The 22,239-nt window shown below is 35.4% G+C and overlaps 1 protein-coding gene across 1 annotated transcript; it reads right to left on the reverse strand.

The window, feature by feature from the left end:
- Positions 1–5,488: 5,488 nt before the first annotated feature.
- tlr18 (toll-like receptor 18) lies at positions 5,489–21,246 on the reverse strand. The gene is given in 7 exon segments (XM_055047077.1): positions 5,489–5,783; positions 6,364–6,514; positions 7,666–7,742; positions 7,744–7,803; positions 11,490–12,672; positions 13,229–14,233; positions 21,132–21,246. Coding segments are annotated over 6 exon segments (2,631 nt in total). The 5' UTR covers positions 14,224–14,233; positions 21,132–21,246; the 3' UTR covers positions 5,489–5,618.
- Between the last annotated feature and the right edge of the window lie 993 nt (positions 21,247–22,239).

Here is a 22,239-nt window from a genome sequence, read left to right on the forward strand (position 1 = left end):
GTTTAACATTAAGACAGTATGTGCAAGTCTAACTAGATCCTTCATAATGTGCCTAAAAATTAGCTTCAGCTTTGACTATTTGAAAATTAAATGTAATCATACAAAGTGTTAATATAAATAGGATTAGTTCCCCTTGTGCTATTATTATTACCTTCTTTTTATCTCTGGTTTCACATTCACCTCCTCACGCACATACTCACATTTATTCAGTGTCAACACATGTAATGGTGGCGCCTCTCTGCCAAAACCTGAGTGACACACATCCGGAACTTTAAGTATAACCTTCCCTTTTACCTTTGTGTTTTCATCTTGTTATTAACATTCTGCGGTTGGACAGTGCTGCGTGCATTGTCTGAGTTCACTGTGACAGTTTGATGAGCCATTAGTCAGTATAATTTATCTGTGTTCACTCTGCCTGCAGACTCCCTGTCTGCAGTGGGATGGCGTGCCTTTGTCTTGACTGCTTGAGTTTGTCAGACACACTCTTACGTAGAAACAGTCAGGCACAATTGACGTAAAAAGGAGAGGGGTCTGTAGTTGATGAGAATGACATAATATCATGAATGGCAGACTTAAAATTGTTATATTTAGTCAAGGTGATGAGTGGTCGAGTGAATAATGCATGCATCATCTTCTGCCCCAGTTTCATGTGCAGATTGGCACAGATATTTTTTACCATCATTTATTTTCTGTTTATTCTACATTTAGTTATAGGGAAGCTAACTGGTACTGCCAAAACAACTGTTTTGATTTATTTTTAGTAAGAGCAAAGGGAATAAACTATGAAAAGTTATTGAGAAAAATTGAGAAAATATTCCATATCAGAATTTGCGTTTTTGAACAAAATCCAAATGCTGTTCAAAGTCATGGAAGCTGTGCTAAGGAAAGATTTCATGTTTTATATGAAAGGCTGTGTGCCGTCTGAAAAATTAACTAAATTATTGTTTACATAATTTCACATTTTATTATTGTACTACAGGGTGTGGTAAAACACCTGAGGAGACTTAGATAGTGTTGCATATATCACAGCTCAGCATACTTTGGTGTTAGATGCTGTTTTGGAGCAGCAGGGGAAATAATATTTTAGTCAAGTGCAATAAAATTTTAGTTGTCACATGTTAATTCTAAAAGATTAGAACCATTTTTGGTTTAAATTAATTCACAAAAGACTTCAGACTTGGCGTAGAATTGAGGCATGGGATTCGAGTCTTATTAACAGTCTTCATCTCATATTATCTGGAGAAAACTGGTGCTAGACATGACAGCTATGTTCTGACGATGACTTTTGTTATGAAATGGTGCAATATGAAAAATAAACTGTATTGAACTGAGTTGAAATGAAGCTCTAATATTAAAACACTGAATTTCCCTCAAACTGAAGACTGTATTTAAAATTTTTGTAAGAAAATAGCTAAATTACATGGCAAAATAAATAGAACCTGCTGCGACGCTTAGAATGAAAAAAAGGCTTAACTAGTCCATTATATTCTATTCTATTGGCTTAGACCAATTGTTTCCAATTTTAAGATGCAAAGCTGAAAGAAATAACAACAGGTAAAAATTATTATTTTTTGTTTTATTTTTAATAGATATTAAACAATATTTGTTTATATCTATTATTAAACATATGTTTAATAATTACTAAACATATGTTTCTTGATCTTCTCACTGACAAACTAAAGCACTTTTTTATTTAATCAAGGAAAGAAAGAAAGAAGTTATAATGTTCTGACTTGGAAATTGTTATTCAGTTGAATCTTTCATATTTCCTGGTAACGAAATTTATTTATCTCCAAGCATTCTTTTAGTGCAACCAGAACACCCACATAATCGCTATGCAAACACATATGTATATCTGCAATGTTTGAGGTGGAGTTCCTTTATGAAGCAACAATGCCTGCTTTGGACATAAATGAGAGATGAGTCACCAGACAGAGGCAGAAAGAAAGATAAGAAACATATGGTATCAATATGCGTTACATTCAGGATTAGGTCTAACCTTGGTGGAAAAGGTTAATGGGTGCCAACACAATGCAAGTTCATAATACATATATAAATGTTATACATGTTATGTCAATGGAATTTTGTTTCCTTGCGGTTTCAACTTCTACTTCTCACACATTGTCGTAATCAGTGTGTTGCTCAACAGCTGAACATGCAGTGAAGAGAAAAGCTGGAAAACTAAAGTGAGAGGCAAGGGGAGGAGGAGGCACTCTGTCTGGTAGAGGGCAAACTTCCACCTCGATAAGAAAGGTGAGAGGTAAACATTGACTTAATTCCTATCACTGCTTGTCCAAGTCCATCTTTCACTGCAGAAACTATGCAAACAGGAGGGATTCCCTGATAACTCTCTTTCACTTCAAGTAGTTTTAGTCTTAGTATCGTCTGATAACACGGAGCAGATTCCAAATGTCAAAGTTTCCATCTGTCCCAGAGGAGATGCTTCACTTTTTACCATTTTGATTTCTTGTTGCTAGAGGATTTGAATGGGTTGCCCCTTATTTATTGATATTTTGATTTACTTTTTTTTTTCATCAGTTATTCAGTGTACTCTTAAGAATTATTCATCTCAATTAACCCATTTGATGGTTAAATGGCACATTCCTAAGAACTAAGATGTGCAAATACCAACTTTTTTCAAAGAGTTCATACTTATTTTGTGTTATGGTGCTGTATGTGGTTGCTCAGTCCACATTCTGTTTTTTCACAAAAACACTCAACGTTCCAAAAATTTGCCGCGCAGTAAGAATGACTGATTCCCCGACTGTCCACGTACTCTTGTATGGATAATCAAGCCTCAGTCTGTGGTTACTTTTGATCATTCTCAGACTCAAAGAGCTGCTCCTGCTCACAAACTTTTATATCACAAAGCAGAGTTTGAAGCAGTAAAACCGCAGAAGAAGGTCTGACCTCAAACAAAAGAAGGAAGGTAATACAAGATCACCCAGTCAGTCTGTTAATGGGTAACTGGATCAGTACATAGTTTAGCTTTCTGCATGAGCTTAATGCAAAATTGTAAGCAAACACATGCATGAGGAAATAAAAAACTATTTGTAGTAAAGCAAAATGCACTCATACAGCGACATTTTCTGAAAATTATTCCTTTTAAGTACAAACTGTTCTGTAGCTTAACACTGATATTTTTGTATGCAAAATTGTTTGTCTCTTACCATTATATTAGTAATGGTAAGAGACATTCAGCATGAGTTTAGTTGCTCATGCTGAATTTTCTTAAATTAACAACTGTTAGTTTACTATAAGATGTCATGATCTCAAAAACAAACTGCTTAATAACAGGTGAGATTAAAATAATGTTTTCTTGTTAAATCTATATCCTTAATTTAAAAAAAATCACAATGATTTTAAAACAATCAAACTATTCACCTCTGTGTTATTGTCAGAAACATTCTATCATTTGGGTTATGCAGCTAAAATAATGTCAATGGTTTTTATTGAATGTCACATTTTTTTTCTTTTTCATTTTTATCCATTTCTTTTTCCCGTGGCTGTGTAGGTGAGTTTGATCGATATGTTTCTTTTGATTGGGTATCATATTAATATGCTGGAGGGTTCCAGCCACAGTCCAACAAAAAAAATCTTGGAGAGTTAATTTTTACTGCAAAGACAGGAGCTCATACAAATTATATAAAAATGTTTAATATGCTGTTTTTGTTTAATTTAAATAGAATTGTATTAGTTTATCAAACTAGCATAATGTGAACAAATTATTGCATGTAAATGAAACAAATCACAGATGGTTGAACCAAGGTTTCAGTGTGGCTTTTAATTAGGCCAAGGAACAGTGAACGAGATGTTTACCCTTGAGTATGACTTAATTACACGGTTATGGCTGATTACAACCATTTATAGGCATGTCTAATAACTTTCTCTACACAGTCAAAATAAAATTACATTTCAATTTAACTTTACTAATGAGAAGGTACATTTTTAATCAAGCTTAAAATATGTCAGTAAATTTCTGTGAATTATCTTTGACTTCACTCAGTAACTTTTCAGTTGGGTATGTGAAAACTTCTGAACATATTTCAGTATAGTTTTGCACAACAGATGTCAGACACACACAATAAAAAAAACTGTAAAGTATCTGTTATGGTCGAACTGTACCAATCTTGAGTTCTACAAGTAAAATTAGTTTCAAAATCAATATTCTTCTAAAATACAAACAACAAAAAGGAAATAATTACAAACAAAACAAAAAATACAGAAAAAGAGCATAAAAACGACTAAAACAAAGTCATTAGGAAATAAGTGACCTTAATTCCACCAGAAAACAAACTTTGTAGGTTAAAAAAAATAAGAAAAAAAAAATGTTTTGCTTTACTATTTCATCTCCAGATATAGTAGATATTAATACGTTACGTAGATGACTATAACAGTGAGATGGCAATTAGTTTACTTCATCAAATTATTTTAGAAATTTTTGTAGCGTGTTAGTTTTTTGTTAAAACTGTATTAATTGCACAACGTAAGTTTTCGGCTTTGGTAAGCATACAGTCTTTGTCGCCGTCTGCTGGTCACTTAGTGAGATAGTTCTTGTTCATTAACCATTCATTATTATTATTATTATTATTATTATTATTATTATTATTATTATTATTATCATTATTATTTATTTTTTTATTATTATTATTAGTAGTATTATTATTGCAATTTTTTTTCAAAACAGCCCTTTTATTGTACACATTTACAAGTTATGATTCAAACCAGTCTGAACATGTGTAAATTAAATTTGTTGCCTCTTTACCTTGTTTAGGTGAAGATTAGATCAGTTCAACTACACAGCAATTTGTACTTTGTTAAAATCTATGGAAAATCTATGGCAAAGCATAAAAAAATTGAAAAAAAAATGTTTAAAAGGAAAGAAATCAAAACATGGCATTATTAGTAACAGCATTAGCATGGCAATATTTAGTAATAGTATCACCAAATCAGTCTTTCCAAATGACTAGATTACTGCTTTCAAATATCTCCAATACATAGATTGCATTTAAAACAAAATAGTGTTTCATATTAATAGTAAATGTAAAGAGAAATGTGACTAGATTTCAGTTATTTGATTTCTGTTGAATACATTGTATTAACCTAAAAAGCGTTAAACAGCATTAACCAGCCCTACTGCATAACATGTTAACTTGGTATGCAACTGTAAGATAACTACTGGGTTTGTTTAACCAAGCCTAAAAGTTTTTAAAAATGTTAAATACAAATATGGGGTTTGTTATGCATACCTTGTTTTATAATTGGGGCCTGTCATAGAAGGCACCTTTGGCAACAGGGTTTCTCCATTAACAACTGTTCTTAGGAGTGTTATACTGAGAAGCAGAGAAGAGTTTCTCTCTCTTACACTAGGTGGTGCACACAGTTTCCATTAGGATCAAAGCCCATTCAGATCTATGGAAATGCATGAAAAAGGTACAGACCAAGTTTTTACAAGTTGTTGCTTTTCATCCAAAAAGACTCATGGACACAAGTTAAACACTATGTTTTATTAAAGATGGCAGACCAATGATGATTAGGTAAATGCAAATTATTTGTGAGGATATACACCATTTCCACATTTGTAGATCCTGTTATATTCAATGAACCAACTTTCCAGCTTAGCTTGAGCCCTTGTTCTCTTTAAGACAATCCACGAAGAACTCATTGCAAGCCACAGTCAGCGCAGCGACCAAAACCACAAACTCCTGGAAGTCCACTTCGCCATCTTTGTTGTCGTCTAGGCCTGTCATAATCTTCTCAACCATTGCAGGATCATTTGAACCCTTAAAATAAATAAATAAAACAAGTCATCAGTCTTTACTCAACACAAGATACAGAAAACCTTAAGAAAAATCCATTCCAAGATCATTTAGTTTGTAAGAAGTTACAACTCTGATAACTTTTGAAGTTTGAATTTCCTTACTGAGGAACAAAAGGATTAAATTACGCATTTTTATTACTAGATTAATTTAACATACATTTTAATGTAGGCCTAGAGATACAGTCTACCAATCATAATCATATGGATGGTCTTCATCAAGTGTATTTCAATAATGACATAGTGAATGCAATATTGCAAATAAAAAGTGTTTTAATTATACATATAATTTCTTAGATTGTGTTACACATTATTAGGGCTATACAAATAAAATTTGTGTCACTTTCAGCCCACCATTGTCAAGAATGAAAATTTCCTGAGAATTTAACATCTCATTACCCAGCTGCTTGTTCTGATTCCATTTTATTTTAGGACTGTAACATCCAAGTTAAAATAAAAGTCAAAAGACTGTGTCAAAGTTAAGTTTTAGCACTTTTGAAAACAGATTGGTAGTTTTATTTTTATTTTTTATTTGTCAAACCCACATTCAGGAATTCGGAGAGTTCCTCCTGGAGCATCTTCTTTAGCTCCTTCTTGTTCAACTTGTACTTGTCACCTTCGTTTCCTGAGTAGCGGTAAAAGACCTTGATAAGGTCTTCCATGGCTCCTTGCAGAGTGGAAGACATTTTTGCAGTCCTGTGATTAGGAAGTAGAAGACATATTAAGAATACTTTTATCTTGGTAGAGGAAGGAGGGTAACGAACAAATAGAGAAATATGCTGCTATATTCTCTGCATGGAGCACCAACTGCAAAGGAGTTAGTTAGTTGTTAGCATTAATTTGTGATCTATAGTATCCATGCACTCCAGGCTGTAGCTGAACAACTTAACCGTTCAAATGTAGACAATTGTGTTCCAATGCTTGTCGAAAAGAACAAATTCTCCAGATATTCTTAATTTCTCTTAAGTTACTCTGACATGTATCTGTATAGTAGTAACTTAAATGCCTTTTCACTTCAAGTTATCTTGACATGCAGCTCTAGCCAATTTTGACAAGATACCAATTATCACACAGTGGGTAATTAGTTTCCTACATAACAGAAGGGAAATAATATTGAGCAAATATTAGACTTGATTAATCAGGTGAAGAAATGAGCCTTCACATGCAAGTATTGGCAGCTTTTTTGTCATTACAGTTTCTAGCAGCTAGTATTAAGTTTACATTCAGGCAGTACATATCACAGAATTAACACCTTTATCAAACTTCCATCTGTATATTTAAGGGATCTGAATGAGGGTCACTGATGTCAAGTAAAGTCACAATAGGTTAACTGTCTAACCTTACATCAGCCCTGCAGTCTGACACTCGAGAAGTGGACACTGGGGTCATCTCACCTCCCATCAGCAAGAAACACAAAGCCCAGACCCCCTGCAGGGCAACTTGCAAAGTAAAACTGATTATAAATAAATAAATAAATAAAATTGTATATATATGGATATGTATAATTACATGCTGGTTGATCATAATTCCATCATTATTATTTATTTCAGTTTAAATGATGGAACAATCAACAATGGATAACTGCTAGTGTGAGTGTGTGTTCAAACTCGGGTAACAGAGTGGAAAGTTGCTAAAATGCTGCTTCTCTGAATTATGCAATATTCCTGCTAGTTATTTGCAATAATGGTGATTATTTATTCCTGACTGCTTCGAGGAACAAATTAGAGTTTCTAACTATGAAGTGCAGCGTTGGTGATAATTAAGCTCCTCAACATGAACTGATGCAGTCTCCAGTTGCAGTGGCACATGAAAAGAAAGAATAAAAACAGAGGAGGCATTTTACTTACTTGAATCGTGGTGCAAATAGTTCCTGACCAAAGAGTCTTCTGCTGCTGAGTTTTCCTCTCATCAGTTTATATGGGGTGCTGCCTGTCCAAGCCACAATCAGATAAGCACCTCCCTCCGCAGAGAAGCACCAGTCCCTGCTGCACAGGTGCGTTGCAAGGCCATTTAAGGCAGTTTCTAACCAACAAACTACTTTTACTTTTTATCAGCCAATGAATACACCCAGATAACTGAGGAGGCACAGAGCTGCAGCGAAGAGGAAAAAATAGAACTACGTCATATTATAATTTGTAAGCTTTATTACTATGAAAATATACATTTGTGCAATGTACTATTATGTTATTACAATACACACTGCATATAATAAAAAGTGGTGGGCCATACATTTGGTACCTGGGCCCTTGGGAGAGACTTTACCGATTGTGTAATGCTACAAAGATACAACACACAGATACAACATACAAACAAACCACACAATATGACAAGATCTGGTATTACAAAGGTTTGTTCAGCACCAGCCTTAACATCACTATCGAGTGATTGGATTTCAAGCTTCCTGCTCTATAATTATGATCATGATCATGATTTGGTCTCAAGAATTATTTCAAGCTTTCCTGTTTCTATTTGATGTTTGAGTTGAGCCAAGGAGAAATGTTGCTGCTGCTGAACAACTTGATAACCATGTGCAAACTGAGAAGAACGTTAAGCTAGACGGTGCTTTCCAGGAGGAATAATAAGTCTGATCCCACTGAGATAGCAGTGGAGGGGCAGAGGAAGCTCCAAACTACACCACCTGAACTACATTCAGGCGGGTTATATTTCTAATAACCAAGAGACATTTTCAGACCCATGCAAGGTGATAAATTATGAAATTCTTACATTATAAATGTATAGAATGATCATGAACATATTTATAACTTGTAATAAAATAGTATATTGTATGATAAGTGTATTGTTAGAACAAGAACGTTAACATTACCAACATAATATAGTGCTATTTTTATTTTGCCTGGGAGGTAGTTTTTCCTCTTTTGTAGGGAAGTAATTATTTTGAATGTTATTTTTTCCTTGCTTTAAATGTTTACAATTTTCTTAATATGAAAACATTAATCCACAAACAAGTTTATTTTGGAGATTTTACCTTTGGGGTTTTGTTATGTTAATTTCATAACAAGATTTATGCTCCAATATTATTGTAGTGGGGTTCTCTTAAATTAAATCACAAGGCATTACTAAAATGCATTACTAAAATGCATTACTAAAATACAACAACAATTTATGAAATGACTCATTTCATTACATCATCCTGTTTTGCAAATGGCTTCCTTTAATTTGCAACATAAGCGACTTTTAGTGTTCCCTTAAGGATACTGAGTGCTGTTCAAACCCTTAAGCATTTGCATTTGCATCAGTATTTGCATCACTGGCCTCTGTGTAAAGGTTTCATATACATTTCCATATTTTCATTTTATAACAGGAAAACCAAGCTAAAGTGGAGCTGATATCCTCAATAAGATTAAAACAAACACAGCTGGTGAGCTCATTGCTTTCCATCTGCTGCTATGTCCTTTAAAGTCATGAAAACATAAACACAGCGTTTTGTTTTTTAACGGGTTTTAAATATCAGATTATATTACAAAAATAACCTGAATAAGATGTACAATAAGGTACAAATCTATCTTGATATTTTTTGTAAGTATTTAGTTCAATTTAAGTCATGTATTGTCCAAGTATAACTAAAGTAGTAATACTTTAGTTGATTTAATAATGCACATATAGAAAATGCTCTATATGTACATTCAATAAATCTGCAGTGTTTTATTGTTTTTCCATAAAAAAAAACTCTGCTGATGGGTTTCAGAGAGCCAAGGTTGCTTTAATATCAGTGTTTAGCCAATGTCTATTATTGAGGGTGAATAATCTATCTTACTTTCATCAGTTTTTATCAGGCATGACCAGTTTGCTGACCAGTACCATAGTTATTCAAGCAAGCATTGATACCAAGTATGGGTCGATGCCAAGTCCTGCTGGAAAACTAAATCTACATAAAACTTGTCAGAAGAAGAAAGAGCTCTAAAATATTGTGCAGTTGGACTTGATCAAGATTTGTATTAGACATGAATTATAGATGTATTTTTGTTTGTATAACAAGTTTTTAATTTCTGTCATTTTCACACATCACAATTTATTTTTGTGACTGAGGAACAAAATTTGTCTATCTACTGAATCTGCTGTGACATTTGGAGGTCAAGTAAATGAATCAATGAAAAACAAATACAGTATTTATTGTCACAGCAAAAAGTTCAAATGACCACAAGGGGGAGCCAGTGAGTCAAAATCCAAATCAGTTTCACAGGGCTGATGATCGATTTCTCTGTAAAACAACTCATATAATCATCCTTCTATCAAGATGAACAAGTACTTGCCAAAAAGACATTGTGGAAATGTGAGCCGCATTATATTTTGATATTTTTAATTTATTTGATCTTGTAGTTAAATTTCAATTCTGTGAATAATTAATTTTTTAATTTCTTTTTTGTTGAGTTCAAGAGGTTTGTCTAGTCCTGATGTCCTTTCTTCAACAATGGGCCCAAACTCTCAAGAGTTTTAATAAGCTCCTGAGAATCGTCCAGATGAGTCTCTACTCCTGATGCTGTTAGTCCCCTCACGAGTCATTGTAGGTTTACCCAAAACACTCCTCAGCTGTGCCCAGAAAAATGGCTGCTGGTTGACCTGCTGGGGCCACTCAAGGTATGTTTTGGTACTCAGCATCTTTTTGAGCTTGCAATATTTGCTGGGCAAGGAACTTGGATCAATGGGTTCCTTCACCACTAGAATGACATCACTGAAGGTCTTTCCCATTGCTCTCTGCTGAGCAAAGTACAGCTCGTAGTTGCACCATTCACTGTTCACAAAGTGCCGGGAAAGGACAAAAATAACCTGGAAAAGACAACATTAAATGTAATAAACTTTTGGTTAAAATAAATGTGGTTTAAGAAACCTACAAAAATAATGTAGCAAATAAAAATACATGTTCTGACTTCTTGGCCTAAGATATTTGTTTTTTCTGACTTGAAATTTGACAAATCTGAATATAAATAAAATGCAACATAGGCTAAGTGCTTGGATAGCTCTGAGAAAGCCTCTGAACAAGCATAAAGATTACATTTTTCCAACTGTAACTTTTAAACATAGTCACCTTAATATGAGTGATAGCTAATACTTCTTTAGTTTCTGTAGTATTTGTGACAATTTCTTTTTTGACTGAACATAATTACAAATTACTCTGTTTACATGTGTTCTGATTGAATGATGTATTTGTAGAAGCCTTCATTCAGCCAACTTATCAGCAGTATGCAGTCACAGGGGGAGAGAAGAACAGCACTGTGGTCCTGTGGACACTCCAGTACTTTCTCTGGCATCATCTTAAAATAAGTGTTGCCAGTTGGTAACGAACCAATTGGTTGCCAGTTTTTTTGGGAGTATTTTTGTGTGTGTATGTGTGTTTTTTCAGAAACATCTAGCTGGTGCAGGACACTGAACTCTAATCATTGCCATTTCATGAAATGTGATTTTGACTACCTGACGTCTGAAACTGTGAAGGGCTGAAACAATAATTTTAAGAAGTAAAATTTTAAAAATATGAGAAAATAAACTAGCTTGTAATATTGCTACATTATTTTCACATTCCTTGATTCAAAGCATTTTTGCTAAGAACAAATCTGCCTGGTCACTTTGTTTTCTTGCAAAGCTATCAAGAAGCAGATACGGGTTTTTGTTTTTTCCTTTACTGTTCTTAACTGAAATCAAACGTACTTTCTCTTACCTTTCGACTGCTTTCAATGTTCTCAATTATGTTGTCAATGATCCATTTTCCTGGCATAAAGTCCCGTTCATGAATACATAGACGATAGGGGTTCTTGTTGTTCTCCAAACAGGGTAAGAGTTGGTCCCTCACCCAGTCAGCATCTGAGTGGCTGTAGGATATGAAGGCATGGTAGTTGAAGTTCCCAATCTCCCCTGCTAGATTTTCCTTGTGTGCTCTGTATTTGGCTTGTATGATCTGATACGTGGCTTTAGTGTACCAGGGGAGGTCAAAAATATAGCAAATAAGAACAAATATCAAGATCACAATGGCAGTGGTTGCAACAGAAATGATGATAACAAGTCTGATGTCACACGCTACTTGACCAGGAAAATATTTGGATATTGAGGTATTGAGGAATGATTCTGGGTGATAGCATCTGTAATTCAATGGCCAGTCAGTGAGATTAACCTTTCCAATTGCAATGGTTTCCTGGACAAAAGCGTGAAGCTCACAAGTGCAATGGTAAGGATTGTTTCCTGCCCTGAGCTGAGACAGTTGAGGCATATGTTGAAAGGATGCCTTACTTATCAGTCCAAAAGAATTTCCATCCAAAGCTAAAAACTGAAGAGATGGGGACTCCCACTTAGATGGGATGAACTTAATTTTATTCCCACTCAGTAACAGAATTTTTAGGTTTATGGCTTTCTTAAAGTAGGTCAAGTCCAGCTGGTCCATGTTGCAGTCGGACAGATCCAAGTAAGAAACAGTGGTAGGAAGACAATGAAATACTTCGCTTGAAAAGTAGTTGTGGTGTGCAATGAAACGAGTTATATTTTGTGTCCAAACACAGTGTCGACTTTCTTTTGCAGTTCCCAGTTTGTTGTTGCTGAGATCCAGTACCTGCAGCTTCCTGAACATCTTTGTCAGAGATGATAGGTCTCCTAGACTGGTCAACTCATTGGTGCTTAGGTTGAAGGTGAGAAGATTTGGCATGGAACCTTTGTAATTGCACCGCTTGTTGTAGAGAACATCATTATTCAATCGATTGTTTGAAACATCTAATAGCTCCACACCTTCCATCTCAGCCCAGGAGTCACAAGGCACACTGTTGAAATACACATACTGAATAGAGAGCTGCTTTATTCTCTTGAACCAGGTGAAGCGCCAGTCAAATCGCAGCACATCAGGATTGCTGATATACCTGTAAAAAATTCAGATTTACTTAGAATTTTATTAGTACCTTCTACAGATTCATCACCCTTGAGCTAACTCAAATTTTGCAACATCAAGAACAAGAATGTAAATATGTATTTTAATGTCATTTTATATGATAGACCAACTCAAAGAAGAAGAAATTTGTACGGTGGTGTGCATTTGTGCATCCCAGCATTTTGTCATTCTCTGAAAAAAGAAAACTCAGTTCATTATGCTCCAACCATTTTGCTTCTTCAGGTATTAGTGCTTATGTAACATCTTCATAAAATGTCTTCTGTTTGAGTTTATTACAATTTGCTAGGGCTTGTGATTCAATTGGGCAAATGTTTTGGTAACTAATGTGGCTACAGTTTTTACTTCTCCATGATAGTAAAGAAGATGTCAGCGATGATATGAAAGGTTGGGCTTTTGACTGTCAGCAAAAGATTATATTGACTAGTTTTAGTCAATATATCAAAAAACACTTCATATTGCCAACTTAGTTTTAGATTTTCCAAAATTTTTTAACATTACATCTGTACATAGTATTTGAAAACACTTACCAAAGATCCAAGTTATCCAGACTCAGCTTGGTTATGCTAGAACCTGCTCCGCTGTCGACAAATGTTGGTGAACGAGCAAAGTCAATGTACTGAAGTCTAAGCCGTTTGATGGGAGTCACTTGTAAGTTCAATAATGCCATCTTCAGGAGATTTTCATTGAACTTGCCTCTGTGAAAGATGAGCTGAAATGCTCTAATGTCTTTTAAGTTCAGAAAAATGTCTTCATCACCCTTGTAGTATGTGAATTCAAACAGGTTGCGGAATTGAATGGCACTGAGTGTTTTGTTGGCGAGATCACGTAGCATATGATGGAGAGCATCCGGTCGTTGATCGATCGCCATGTCAAAGCCCATCTGTTTTGTGTGGATGACTGCTAAGCTTCCTGGCTCATAGTAACTTAAATTAGATGAGCACTTGATGGCAAAACTTTGTAACTGAATGTTTTCCAGGGGCTGAAAATCTTTTTTTTTTAGTCCCAACACCAAAGGGCCACCCAAGGACAGAACTTTTAGTCTGACTAATTTAGAGAAACTGTCCGCTAAAGTTGCATGTCTATAAAGGTTATTTGACATGAAGAGCTCCTTCAGATTGGGGAGGGATGTCAGAGGTGAAGCAGGAATTTCCTGTAATGAGTTATTAAAAATATTGAGATACTCCAGTAATGGGTTATTTTTAAAAGCCTCATTGGCAATGTGTGAAATGTTGTTGTACTGCAGCAGAAGGTTGCGAAGCTGAGGGAAGTTCTGGAAGTCAGCTGCACTGATAACATGAAGCCCATTATAAGAGAGGTCAATGCTTTCAAGTGTAACTGGAAGTTGTCTCCATGGAACAAAATCTAGCTGTCTTCCTTGACAGTCTGCTGACAGACCAAAGTTGTAAATCCGACATAGTCGTTCATCAGAGATCAATGTGGAAGGTGAAGATGGATCTGGTGAAAATTGAGATGACACAGCTCCAAGAAGGAGAACACCGACACTGATCAACTCACCAATCATGGTTACAGATCTGAAAAAGAAAATTAAAACATGCTTTAAATCACCAAAGAATGCAATTGCTTTCACTTTTAATTAATCCTGTTCTAAACCTGTACTGACACTGAGATACTAAATAATTGTTTTATCACCTCGGTGTTTTTCTTTACTGCCCCGAGGGCCCCGATGACCACAGGCACCACTGTGGTCTTCAATTTCCAGGCCCTCTCCAGTTCTTCCCTGAGGCCCTGGTATTTCTCCAGTTTCTCGTTCTCCTTTTTCTTGAACTTGAACATTATTGAACATTATTGAACTTGTCATCACAAAGCTAAAGCTTTGTGATGACCTCCTGAACAAACAGTGCTCATTTTATTGGGTCCAGGATTGACACAGCTTGAATAAACACTTCTGCCTGGATGGGGTTGTTGTAGACTAGAACTGGAACCATAATCAAAATGTGAGTCATTTTGTTGGCTGGACCACACAGAGACACAGAAATATGATAAACTAGTAACTCCAATAAAGAGTCCACTAAAATATGATTGAAAAATCCAAAAATATTGTGGAATGTTGAGCAAATTGTAGATATTACTTATACCCAAGCATTTAAAAAATAAAAAATAATGTAAATTCCTCTAAATTTTATATATATATACAGAAACATCTGTGCAAAATATGGACTGGAAACCCCAAGATCAAAGTGGGAAACACCCCCAAAGGTGGTGGAGAATGCCAGAGCTAAGATCCTGTGGGACTTCCAGATCCAGACAGACAGAATAGTAATGGCGAACCAACCAGACATTGTCGTAGTGGATAAACAACAGAGGAAAGCCGTTGTGGTAGATGTAGCAATACCAAGTGATTGCAACATCAAGAAAAAGGAGAACGAGAAACTGGAGAAATACCAGGGCCTCAGGGAAGAACTGGAGAGGGCCTGGAAATTGAAGACCACAGTGGTGCCTGTGGTCATCGGGGCCCTCGGGGCAGTAACCCCCAAACTGGAGCAGTGGCTACAACAGATCCCAGGAACAACATCAGACATCTCAGTCCAGAAATGTGCAGTCCTTGGCACAGCCAAGATACTGCAGACCCTCAAGCTCCCAGGCCTCTGGTAGAGGACCCGAGCTCAGAGGATAAGAACCACCCGCGGTGGGTGAGAAGGGAATTTTTATATATATATATATATATATATATATATATATATATATATATATATATATATATATATATATATATATATATATATATATATATATATATATATATATGATAAGAACCACCCGCGGTGGGTGAGAAGGGAATATATATATATATATATATATATATATATATATATATATATATATATATATATATATATATATATATATATATATATATATATATGATAAGAACCACCCGCGGTGGGTGAGAAGGGATTTTTTTTTTTTTTTTTTTTTATATAAAATATAGAAAATATTACCTCAGGACTTTTTGTTTTTGTGAAAAAAAATATTTTCTGCATCCTCCATCCAAAATCATTAGCATTTTGAAACTTGAGACAAGTACACCCCTGTCCCTAGTGGGGTCGGAAGGTGCTGGTGCTCTCTCCAGCTAACGTTCCAGGGGAAAAGCGGGTAACACCCTGGACAGGTCGCCAGTCTGTCGCAGGGAAACACAGAGGCAGACAGAACAAACAACCATGCACACACACACTCACACCCAGGGAGAATTTAAGGAGACCAATTAACCTAACAGTCATGTTTTTGGATTGCGGGAGGTACCCGGAGAGAACCCACGCATGCACAGCGAGAACATGCAAACTCTGTGCAGAAATCGAACCCAGGACCTTCTTGCTACAAGGCATCAGTGCTCTTAACTGGCTTACTGCACTAAATAAGAAGCCAAACAGTTTCAAGGCAAATATGTTTTCTGTTCCTGTTGTATTCAGTTTTTAACTCAATGGTTTTAGTTCTAGGTATGATAAAAAAAAAAAAAAAAAAAAATTCTTGGAAAAGATTTGCTCTGCAAGTGGTTAGACATTAACCTGACACGACATTTATTTTTGTCTGGGTCTGCTTTATGGATTTTTGGATCCTTCATGTTGTAATCTGGCCACCCTTAGACAGGTCGTAACAAAGCCTATCTGCGAAAGGAATGTGCAAAGGAATGCTGCAGTAGATATCTCTTTATTTCAGGTTTAAAATAGGTCAGGTGTTGCAGATATAGTTATATAGTGATGAACATAGAAAACATATGTGATTGTATTAAGATATTTTTTTTCCAAGTTCAGTTTTTCTCATTTTCAAACTTATCTAGCAGAATAACAGGGAAACTCCATGAGACAAATAGATGTATTAGCTTTTTTTATAGAGATGAGAACTGAAAAATAGCGATGAGAACGTCATGTTTATAAGTTTGTTGAGTAACACTGCCAGTGACCCGGAACAACTTTATCCATCTTAAATAGAAGGCGATAACATAGAAGTTTGATTGGCTGATGAAAGGGGAAACATTCATTAAGCCATTTCTACACCCATATAATCCTTGTGAGGTCAAAGAAGGCCTGGTCCCTATCTGTGTGGGTCACTGGGCGAGAGGCAAGTTACACTTTAGACAGGTTACCAGACTGAAACAGGACTTTCTTTCTTTTTCTAAGTATTATTTTTGTTAGTATTGCTATAAGATTTCAGGAAAATTATATTTAAGGTTCCTTTCAAAAAATTTAAAAGTTCCTTAATTTAATATGGATTACTGGAGAAAATACCCAAGAATACACAAAGATAACTTGAAAACTTAATGTAGAAAATATTACCTCAGGACTTTTTGTTTTATTGAAAAAAATATTTTCTGCATCCTCCATCCAAAATCATTAGCATTTATAAACTTGAGACAAGCAGAGCTGAGTGTTTGGTCCAAATGCAAACAGTTTGGATAAATTGTTGGAGCAAATGTACTCAACCAGTAGCTTAAGGAATTGAGTGAGGGGAATGTTGGTACAAGTGTTTTTTTATTTCCTTTTATTAAAATAATTAACATGTACAGGGTGAATGAACATTTCATATAACAGATCATCAATTGTGAGAGAAAATCACATTGCACAATTTTAAATATCTGATTTGCATTTTATTGCACTGCTGTTGTTTTAGGTACATCTGATATTTGTTAACTTAATTAGTGAATTTTATCATAGATGTAGAGTTGACAAATGTGCAACTGACATGTGATGCCATCGTGTCAGTGTGGAACAAATTCTCAGAAATGTTTCTGACCCCGTATTGACCACCTGGCAGTGTGTACCTAATAAAGTGCCAGTGAGTGGCTTGAGAAAATTTTAGTACCAAATCCTGTAGCAGCATAAACCAAACTTTAAAATAAAACACAGTACTCTGAAACTACACTGAGGATAAAGTCTAAGATTTGAAATAGTTATGCCAGCGACGGATTTGCTGGTTATGCAAGAATAAAAAACAAAAGCTTCAATGATTAAACTCTTATATATCTAACATGAGAATGATGAATTTCTCAAGAATTCTTAAAAGAGTCCAGATCTCTGTTAATGCATCAGTTATCTAGTTGTCAAAAGCCAGTGGCAAACAGTTTTTGGGTTGACATGTTTTTGCACTATTATGGCGCCAGACCAGCTTTAATAAGGCTGAAGACTTATGTCACTGATGTTCTGAATCCTGGTTTCTTGAAGTTCTGTGTTTACATGCTATCCACAAACACAGCTGCGCTTACATTGCACCGGTAGACACTGGAAAACTGAGCTTTCAGGTAATGATGTTCATCCTGTACAGCTCAAAATGTTTATGTGCTGAAGTTCTTCCTTCCATATCAAGTTGATTAATGAAACAGATTTTTACACGGACATTTTAACACCAAAATAAGCTTTTAATTGACTCATTCAATTACAGTTCTGGTTTTCTGTTTGGCATTGATGTCTTACTTGACTCTGAACCTCTGACCCATTTACAAATCTTTTTAAATATTTAACAGGATTTATTTCAGAATTCAGTTTATCTATCCTTCTATCAACTCTTATGGGTGTCTGCAGATGTACTGTAGCAAAGCATCTTCTCATTGCTAGACTTTCACCTTCAGATTACGGAATAAGTATGCTCAGAGTGATATCCAGTGTTAGTTTTCCACCAAATTTTAGTTTCATGTTGCCAGAGAATCTTCTTTCACATGCTTGTTGTCCCCAGCATGGTTTGTGCCAAATGTTATACAACTTCTTATTGCTTTCTCATAGCAACAGCGTTAATCTTGCTATTCTTTTAACAAAAGCCAGGTTTGCTGTGTGCATGGCTAGCAGTTATCCTGTCAACATATTTTCCATCCTAACCAATGAATGTCTGCAGCTCGGTTACTTTCTATTGATCTCTTGGTTGATTCTCGGATGGATTTAGGCTATGTCTTTATATTTTATTTTCAGAAAATAAACTGAACTCTCTTTCCAATAAAGTCATCATCAAAGTGACTTCTTAAAGCAGTCAGCTGCACTGCATTTCATTTAAGATTATCAGATTTTATAGGGGTAAATGAAAAAAGTGTAAAAAAAACAAGTGATGTGGTAACTTTTGCAAGATTCTGTGTATGTCTCTAGTTTACATTGCAGACTTAGTGTCTGGTATGCCAGAAAATAGTTTAAAGTTTCATTGCCTCTTTTTGAAAAGTATCACTGTGTGCAATAAGCCAAAGCAGCTTTGTTCCAAAATATAATGTTTCACTGCTTCATTGTTGCTATGGCAAAATGGCAGCTCTTCTCAGGTAACATTTTGTCATCAATTTTCATTACACCAATTAATTTGTGAAATTGGGGTAACTATATCTAGACCTCTTAATACCATTTCTGTCTTTAGCTGCCAGAGTTCTGCAGTTGCACAGTCTGGCTCATTGTTCTGCCTGATAGTAGTGATTTAATGAAAATTGCCAGTTCAATTTGTTGCACCTGTGCTCATTCTATTTTGACAGCGGAAAATCCCCCTGAACAAATGTCTGCCAACATTTTAGGGTTTGTTTCTGGACAGTTTTTTAAAGTCTTACCCAGCAAAAATTTAGGAAACTCAAACAGCTAATAAAAGTGAAGTTAAAATATAAAACTCAAGTTTACACCCCATAAAAATAAACAAAAAGTTCCCATTTCATTTGACTCATCATGGGCCATTGTATTTGGGATATGGTGTTTGTGTTAACAAGTTGCTGAACAATGAACAATGAATCACTGAGTAAACTCAGGATGTATGAACCAATGACTGAGCAAAGGGCTAAACAAAACAGTTTAAATTTTTTTTCAACCTATTAAGGCAACTGCCTTGGAATTGAAATGATTCTGGTCTAAGCAAACATGGAAGTTTGAGTTTCATTTCCAGTAAACTTCAGAGTGGTGCAATAAAATCACCCTTGTTCTCTCAATAAAGTCACCTTTTATTATTTATCTCTGTGTCAAACATCTATATAATTCTGCGTACTCTCTGCCCAGTTTCCCCTACCAAATTAAATCTATACCTACATTTATAGATAGAGGTGTAGAAAAAAAAATAGAATATTTTTAGCTAGAATGAATTAAAACTTTGTTGACATTATGTAGGAAGTATAAATGTCCCCTGATAAGGATTTAAAGTGATGGGATGTTAGACATTTTTTTTTGCTGGCTTTTGAAATAGCATTTAGAAAGAATGCCTATCTTTCAGCAGTACCCAAATGTGAAATCAAAGTAAGTGTTTGTCTTTCTGACTTTTCCTTATATTGTGAATTTTTCGGTTTTGGTTTCTATTGGGTGGTTTATGCTTTGTACCAACTTTGTGCCAAATGCACCTATCAAGGAATTAGGCATCCAATCAGCCAAAATGTTTTTTCTCCAAAAAGGTCATCAGTAGCATGTCTTCATAAAAATAAATATCTGCAGTCTTTCTTGACTGGGCAGAACAGATTTGGATGGAAGAAGTGAAAAAGGCAAACCTCTTCTGTTGGCAAGATTGAGGCAATATTGAGCAACATAGTCTGTAACCCCAAGTTACTCAAGATGAGCTGCCCATAAAAGGTGAAGAAGTGTTTTATCGACCATAATGCTTGTAAGCGGGTCAGTGCAGCTAAGTGACACTGTAATCTAACAGAACACACTAACAGTCAAATATGTAATCAATAAATTGATCACCATCTGCTCTGTCACATGTAGCTGTACATTACTTCCAGCTGATCCATTGCAAGTAACATGTCCGGTAGCTGAACCTGTGATAACTTCTATTAACAGATGAATATGGTCACAACAAATTATTGTACCTATTATCTGTAAATATAATTTTAATTAAACACAAACGAAGTTTAATTGAATTTGTGCTTTGTTATTTTTATGCTTACACAATTTTTCAGCAGATCATAAGTTACACAAAAATTGAATTCTGTTGCTATGAAGTTTAGAATCCTGTAAATCATCACATAGTCAAAGATGATTTAATTAAAGCTATTACATCAATGATTTTTATGTATGGCTGGTTATCATATGGGCATGTTACATTTTGAAAGGAAGCAGTGGAAAATAAATGATTAGGAGGAAAAAATGCAAAGTGTGTTGCCAATCCAACGTCAGCGCATGTTTTTGAGTTCTTTTGAGTCAGCACTCAAGGGTTAGACCCCAACTATTAATAAACTTAATCTTCAGTTTGATTTGATCAGCACACTCTTGGAAGCATTTTCATGCAGCAATGCACTGCTTTGACAAAACATGCTCAGATAGAGTATTACAGTGCTATTACAAATCTACCTTGTAGTAAACTTCCGCTTCAGAAAGTGTCTCACATCTCTCTGTTTGTTATGATAACAGGCAAGACACCCTAAGCAGAAAAATCAACGTCATTAGCATGAAATCTGTCTTAGCTGTGGGATACTTTCTAAGACTTTAAGATTGATTCTCTAAACCATGCAAACAAACTAAATCAGATACTACTTACCAGGTAGTCTGACTCTTCTCTTCAGTTTTTAACCTGTGTTGTCATAAAGTGCTGGGTTATTTGTGACTCCACTCTGGAAGAGCTAGCCTGGAGCTGCTCTGTTCTGTCAGCTTACTTAATTTTTATGTCTCCTTCTCACACCCCCTCCCACTGCCTGTCTTTTTTCCATTTCAGTCTGTGTGCGACTTGCTCAAGAATGTAGGAAGTACCAGTGGAGGAACTGTTTTTCTTCCTTCCCACTGTTCCAGATTCTAAGAGTGAACTTCATCTGGCAAAAAGTAAAGGCAGCTGTTACGTTCTATCATGACTTTTTCTCAACACTTAGAAATGTGTTGAGAAACCTGGGCTAAAGGATGATCTCCGTACTGTGGTGTTTGGCACAGTTCCAGATTATGTTTGTTTATTCTTTCAGTCCTTTAAAGGTAAAATGAGCAACCTTGTACTACAAAACCTGCACAATCTAACTTCAAAATGAAACAGACTTTGCATCTCTTTAAATTGCTAAGAACAGTTCTGCTCATCGATCTGGTGTAAGAGTGTTTTTATCCTAAGATTGGCTGAGACTATGGGAAAATTTTCAACTTCCTTTGCTTTTACAGTAAATCTGTCTCTGCTATCGAATTGGGGTAAAGGCTCCAGGAATTTAAATATTGCAGGAAGGAAATAAAAGTCAGAGGGAAAGCGGCTGCATTTGGATAATCCACTATGAAGTTTTAAAGTTGACTTGCTTAAAGTCTGACTCTCATTTAATGAGCTACAGATCCTCTGTGTGCATGTAAAATTATGAAGTCTAATAACTGAATATAACCAGTCTCTGAATCTCTCAGAACTTCAAGATCATTAAGATTCTCAGCCCTCCTAACAGGCCCAAAAGTAACATTTCTGTTTCAGCTACATCACCTGGAAAGGCCCTGAATATTAATCACAAAAACAACAAACAACAACAACAAAAAAAAACAGGTTTTAGACAAGACTAACTAATGATTATAGGAAAGAAGCTATTGTAAACATTGTAATGTGAACTCCTGCAGCCTCGATCTCACCTGACCATCTCCGGACCAATCACGACTCCGGCCCAGTGATCCTCAGCTGCAGACAGGGATTTAAT

This window comes from Poeciliopsis prolifica, unplaced genomic scaffold (genome assembly GCF_027474105.1).
Source record: "Poeciliopsis prolifica strain line A6 unplaced genomic scaffold, Auburn_PproV2 SCAFFOLD025, whole genome shotgun sequence".
NCBI classification, from domain to species: Eukaryota; Metazoa; Chordata; class Actinopteri; order Cyprinodontiformes; family Poeciliidae; genus Poeciliopsis; species Poeciliopsis prolifica.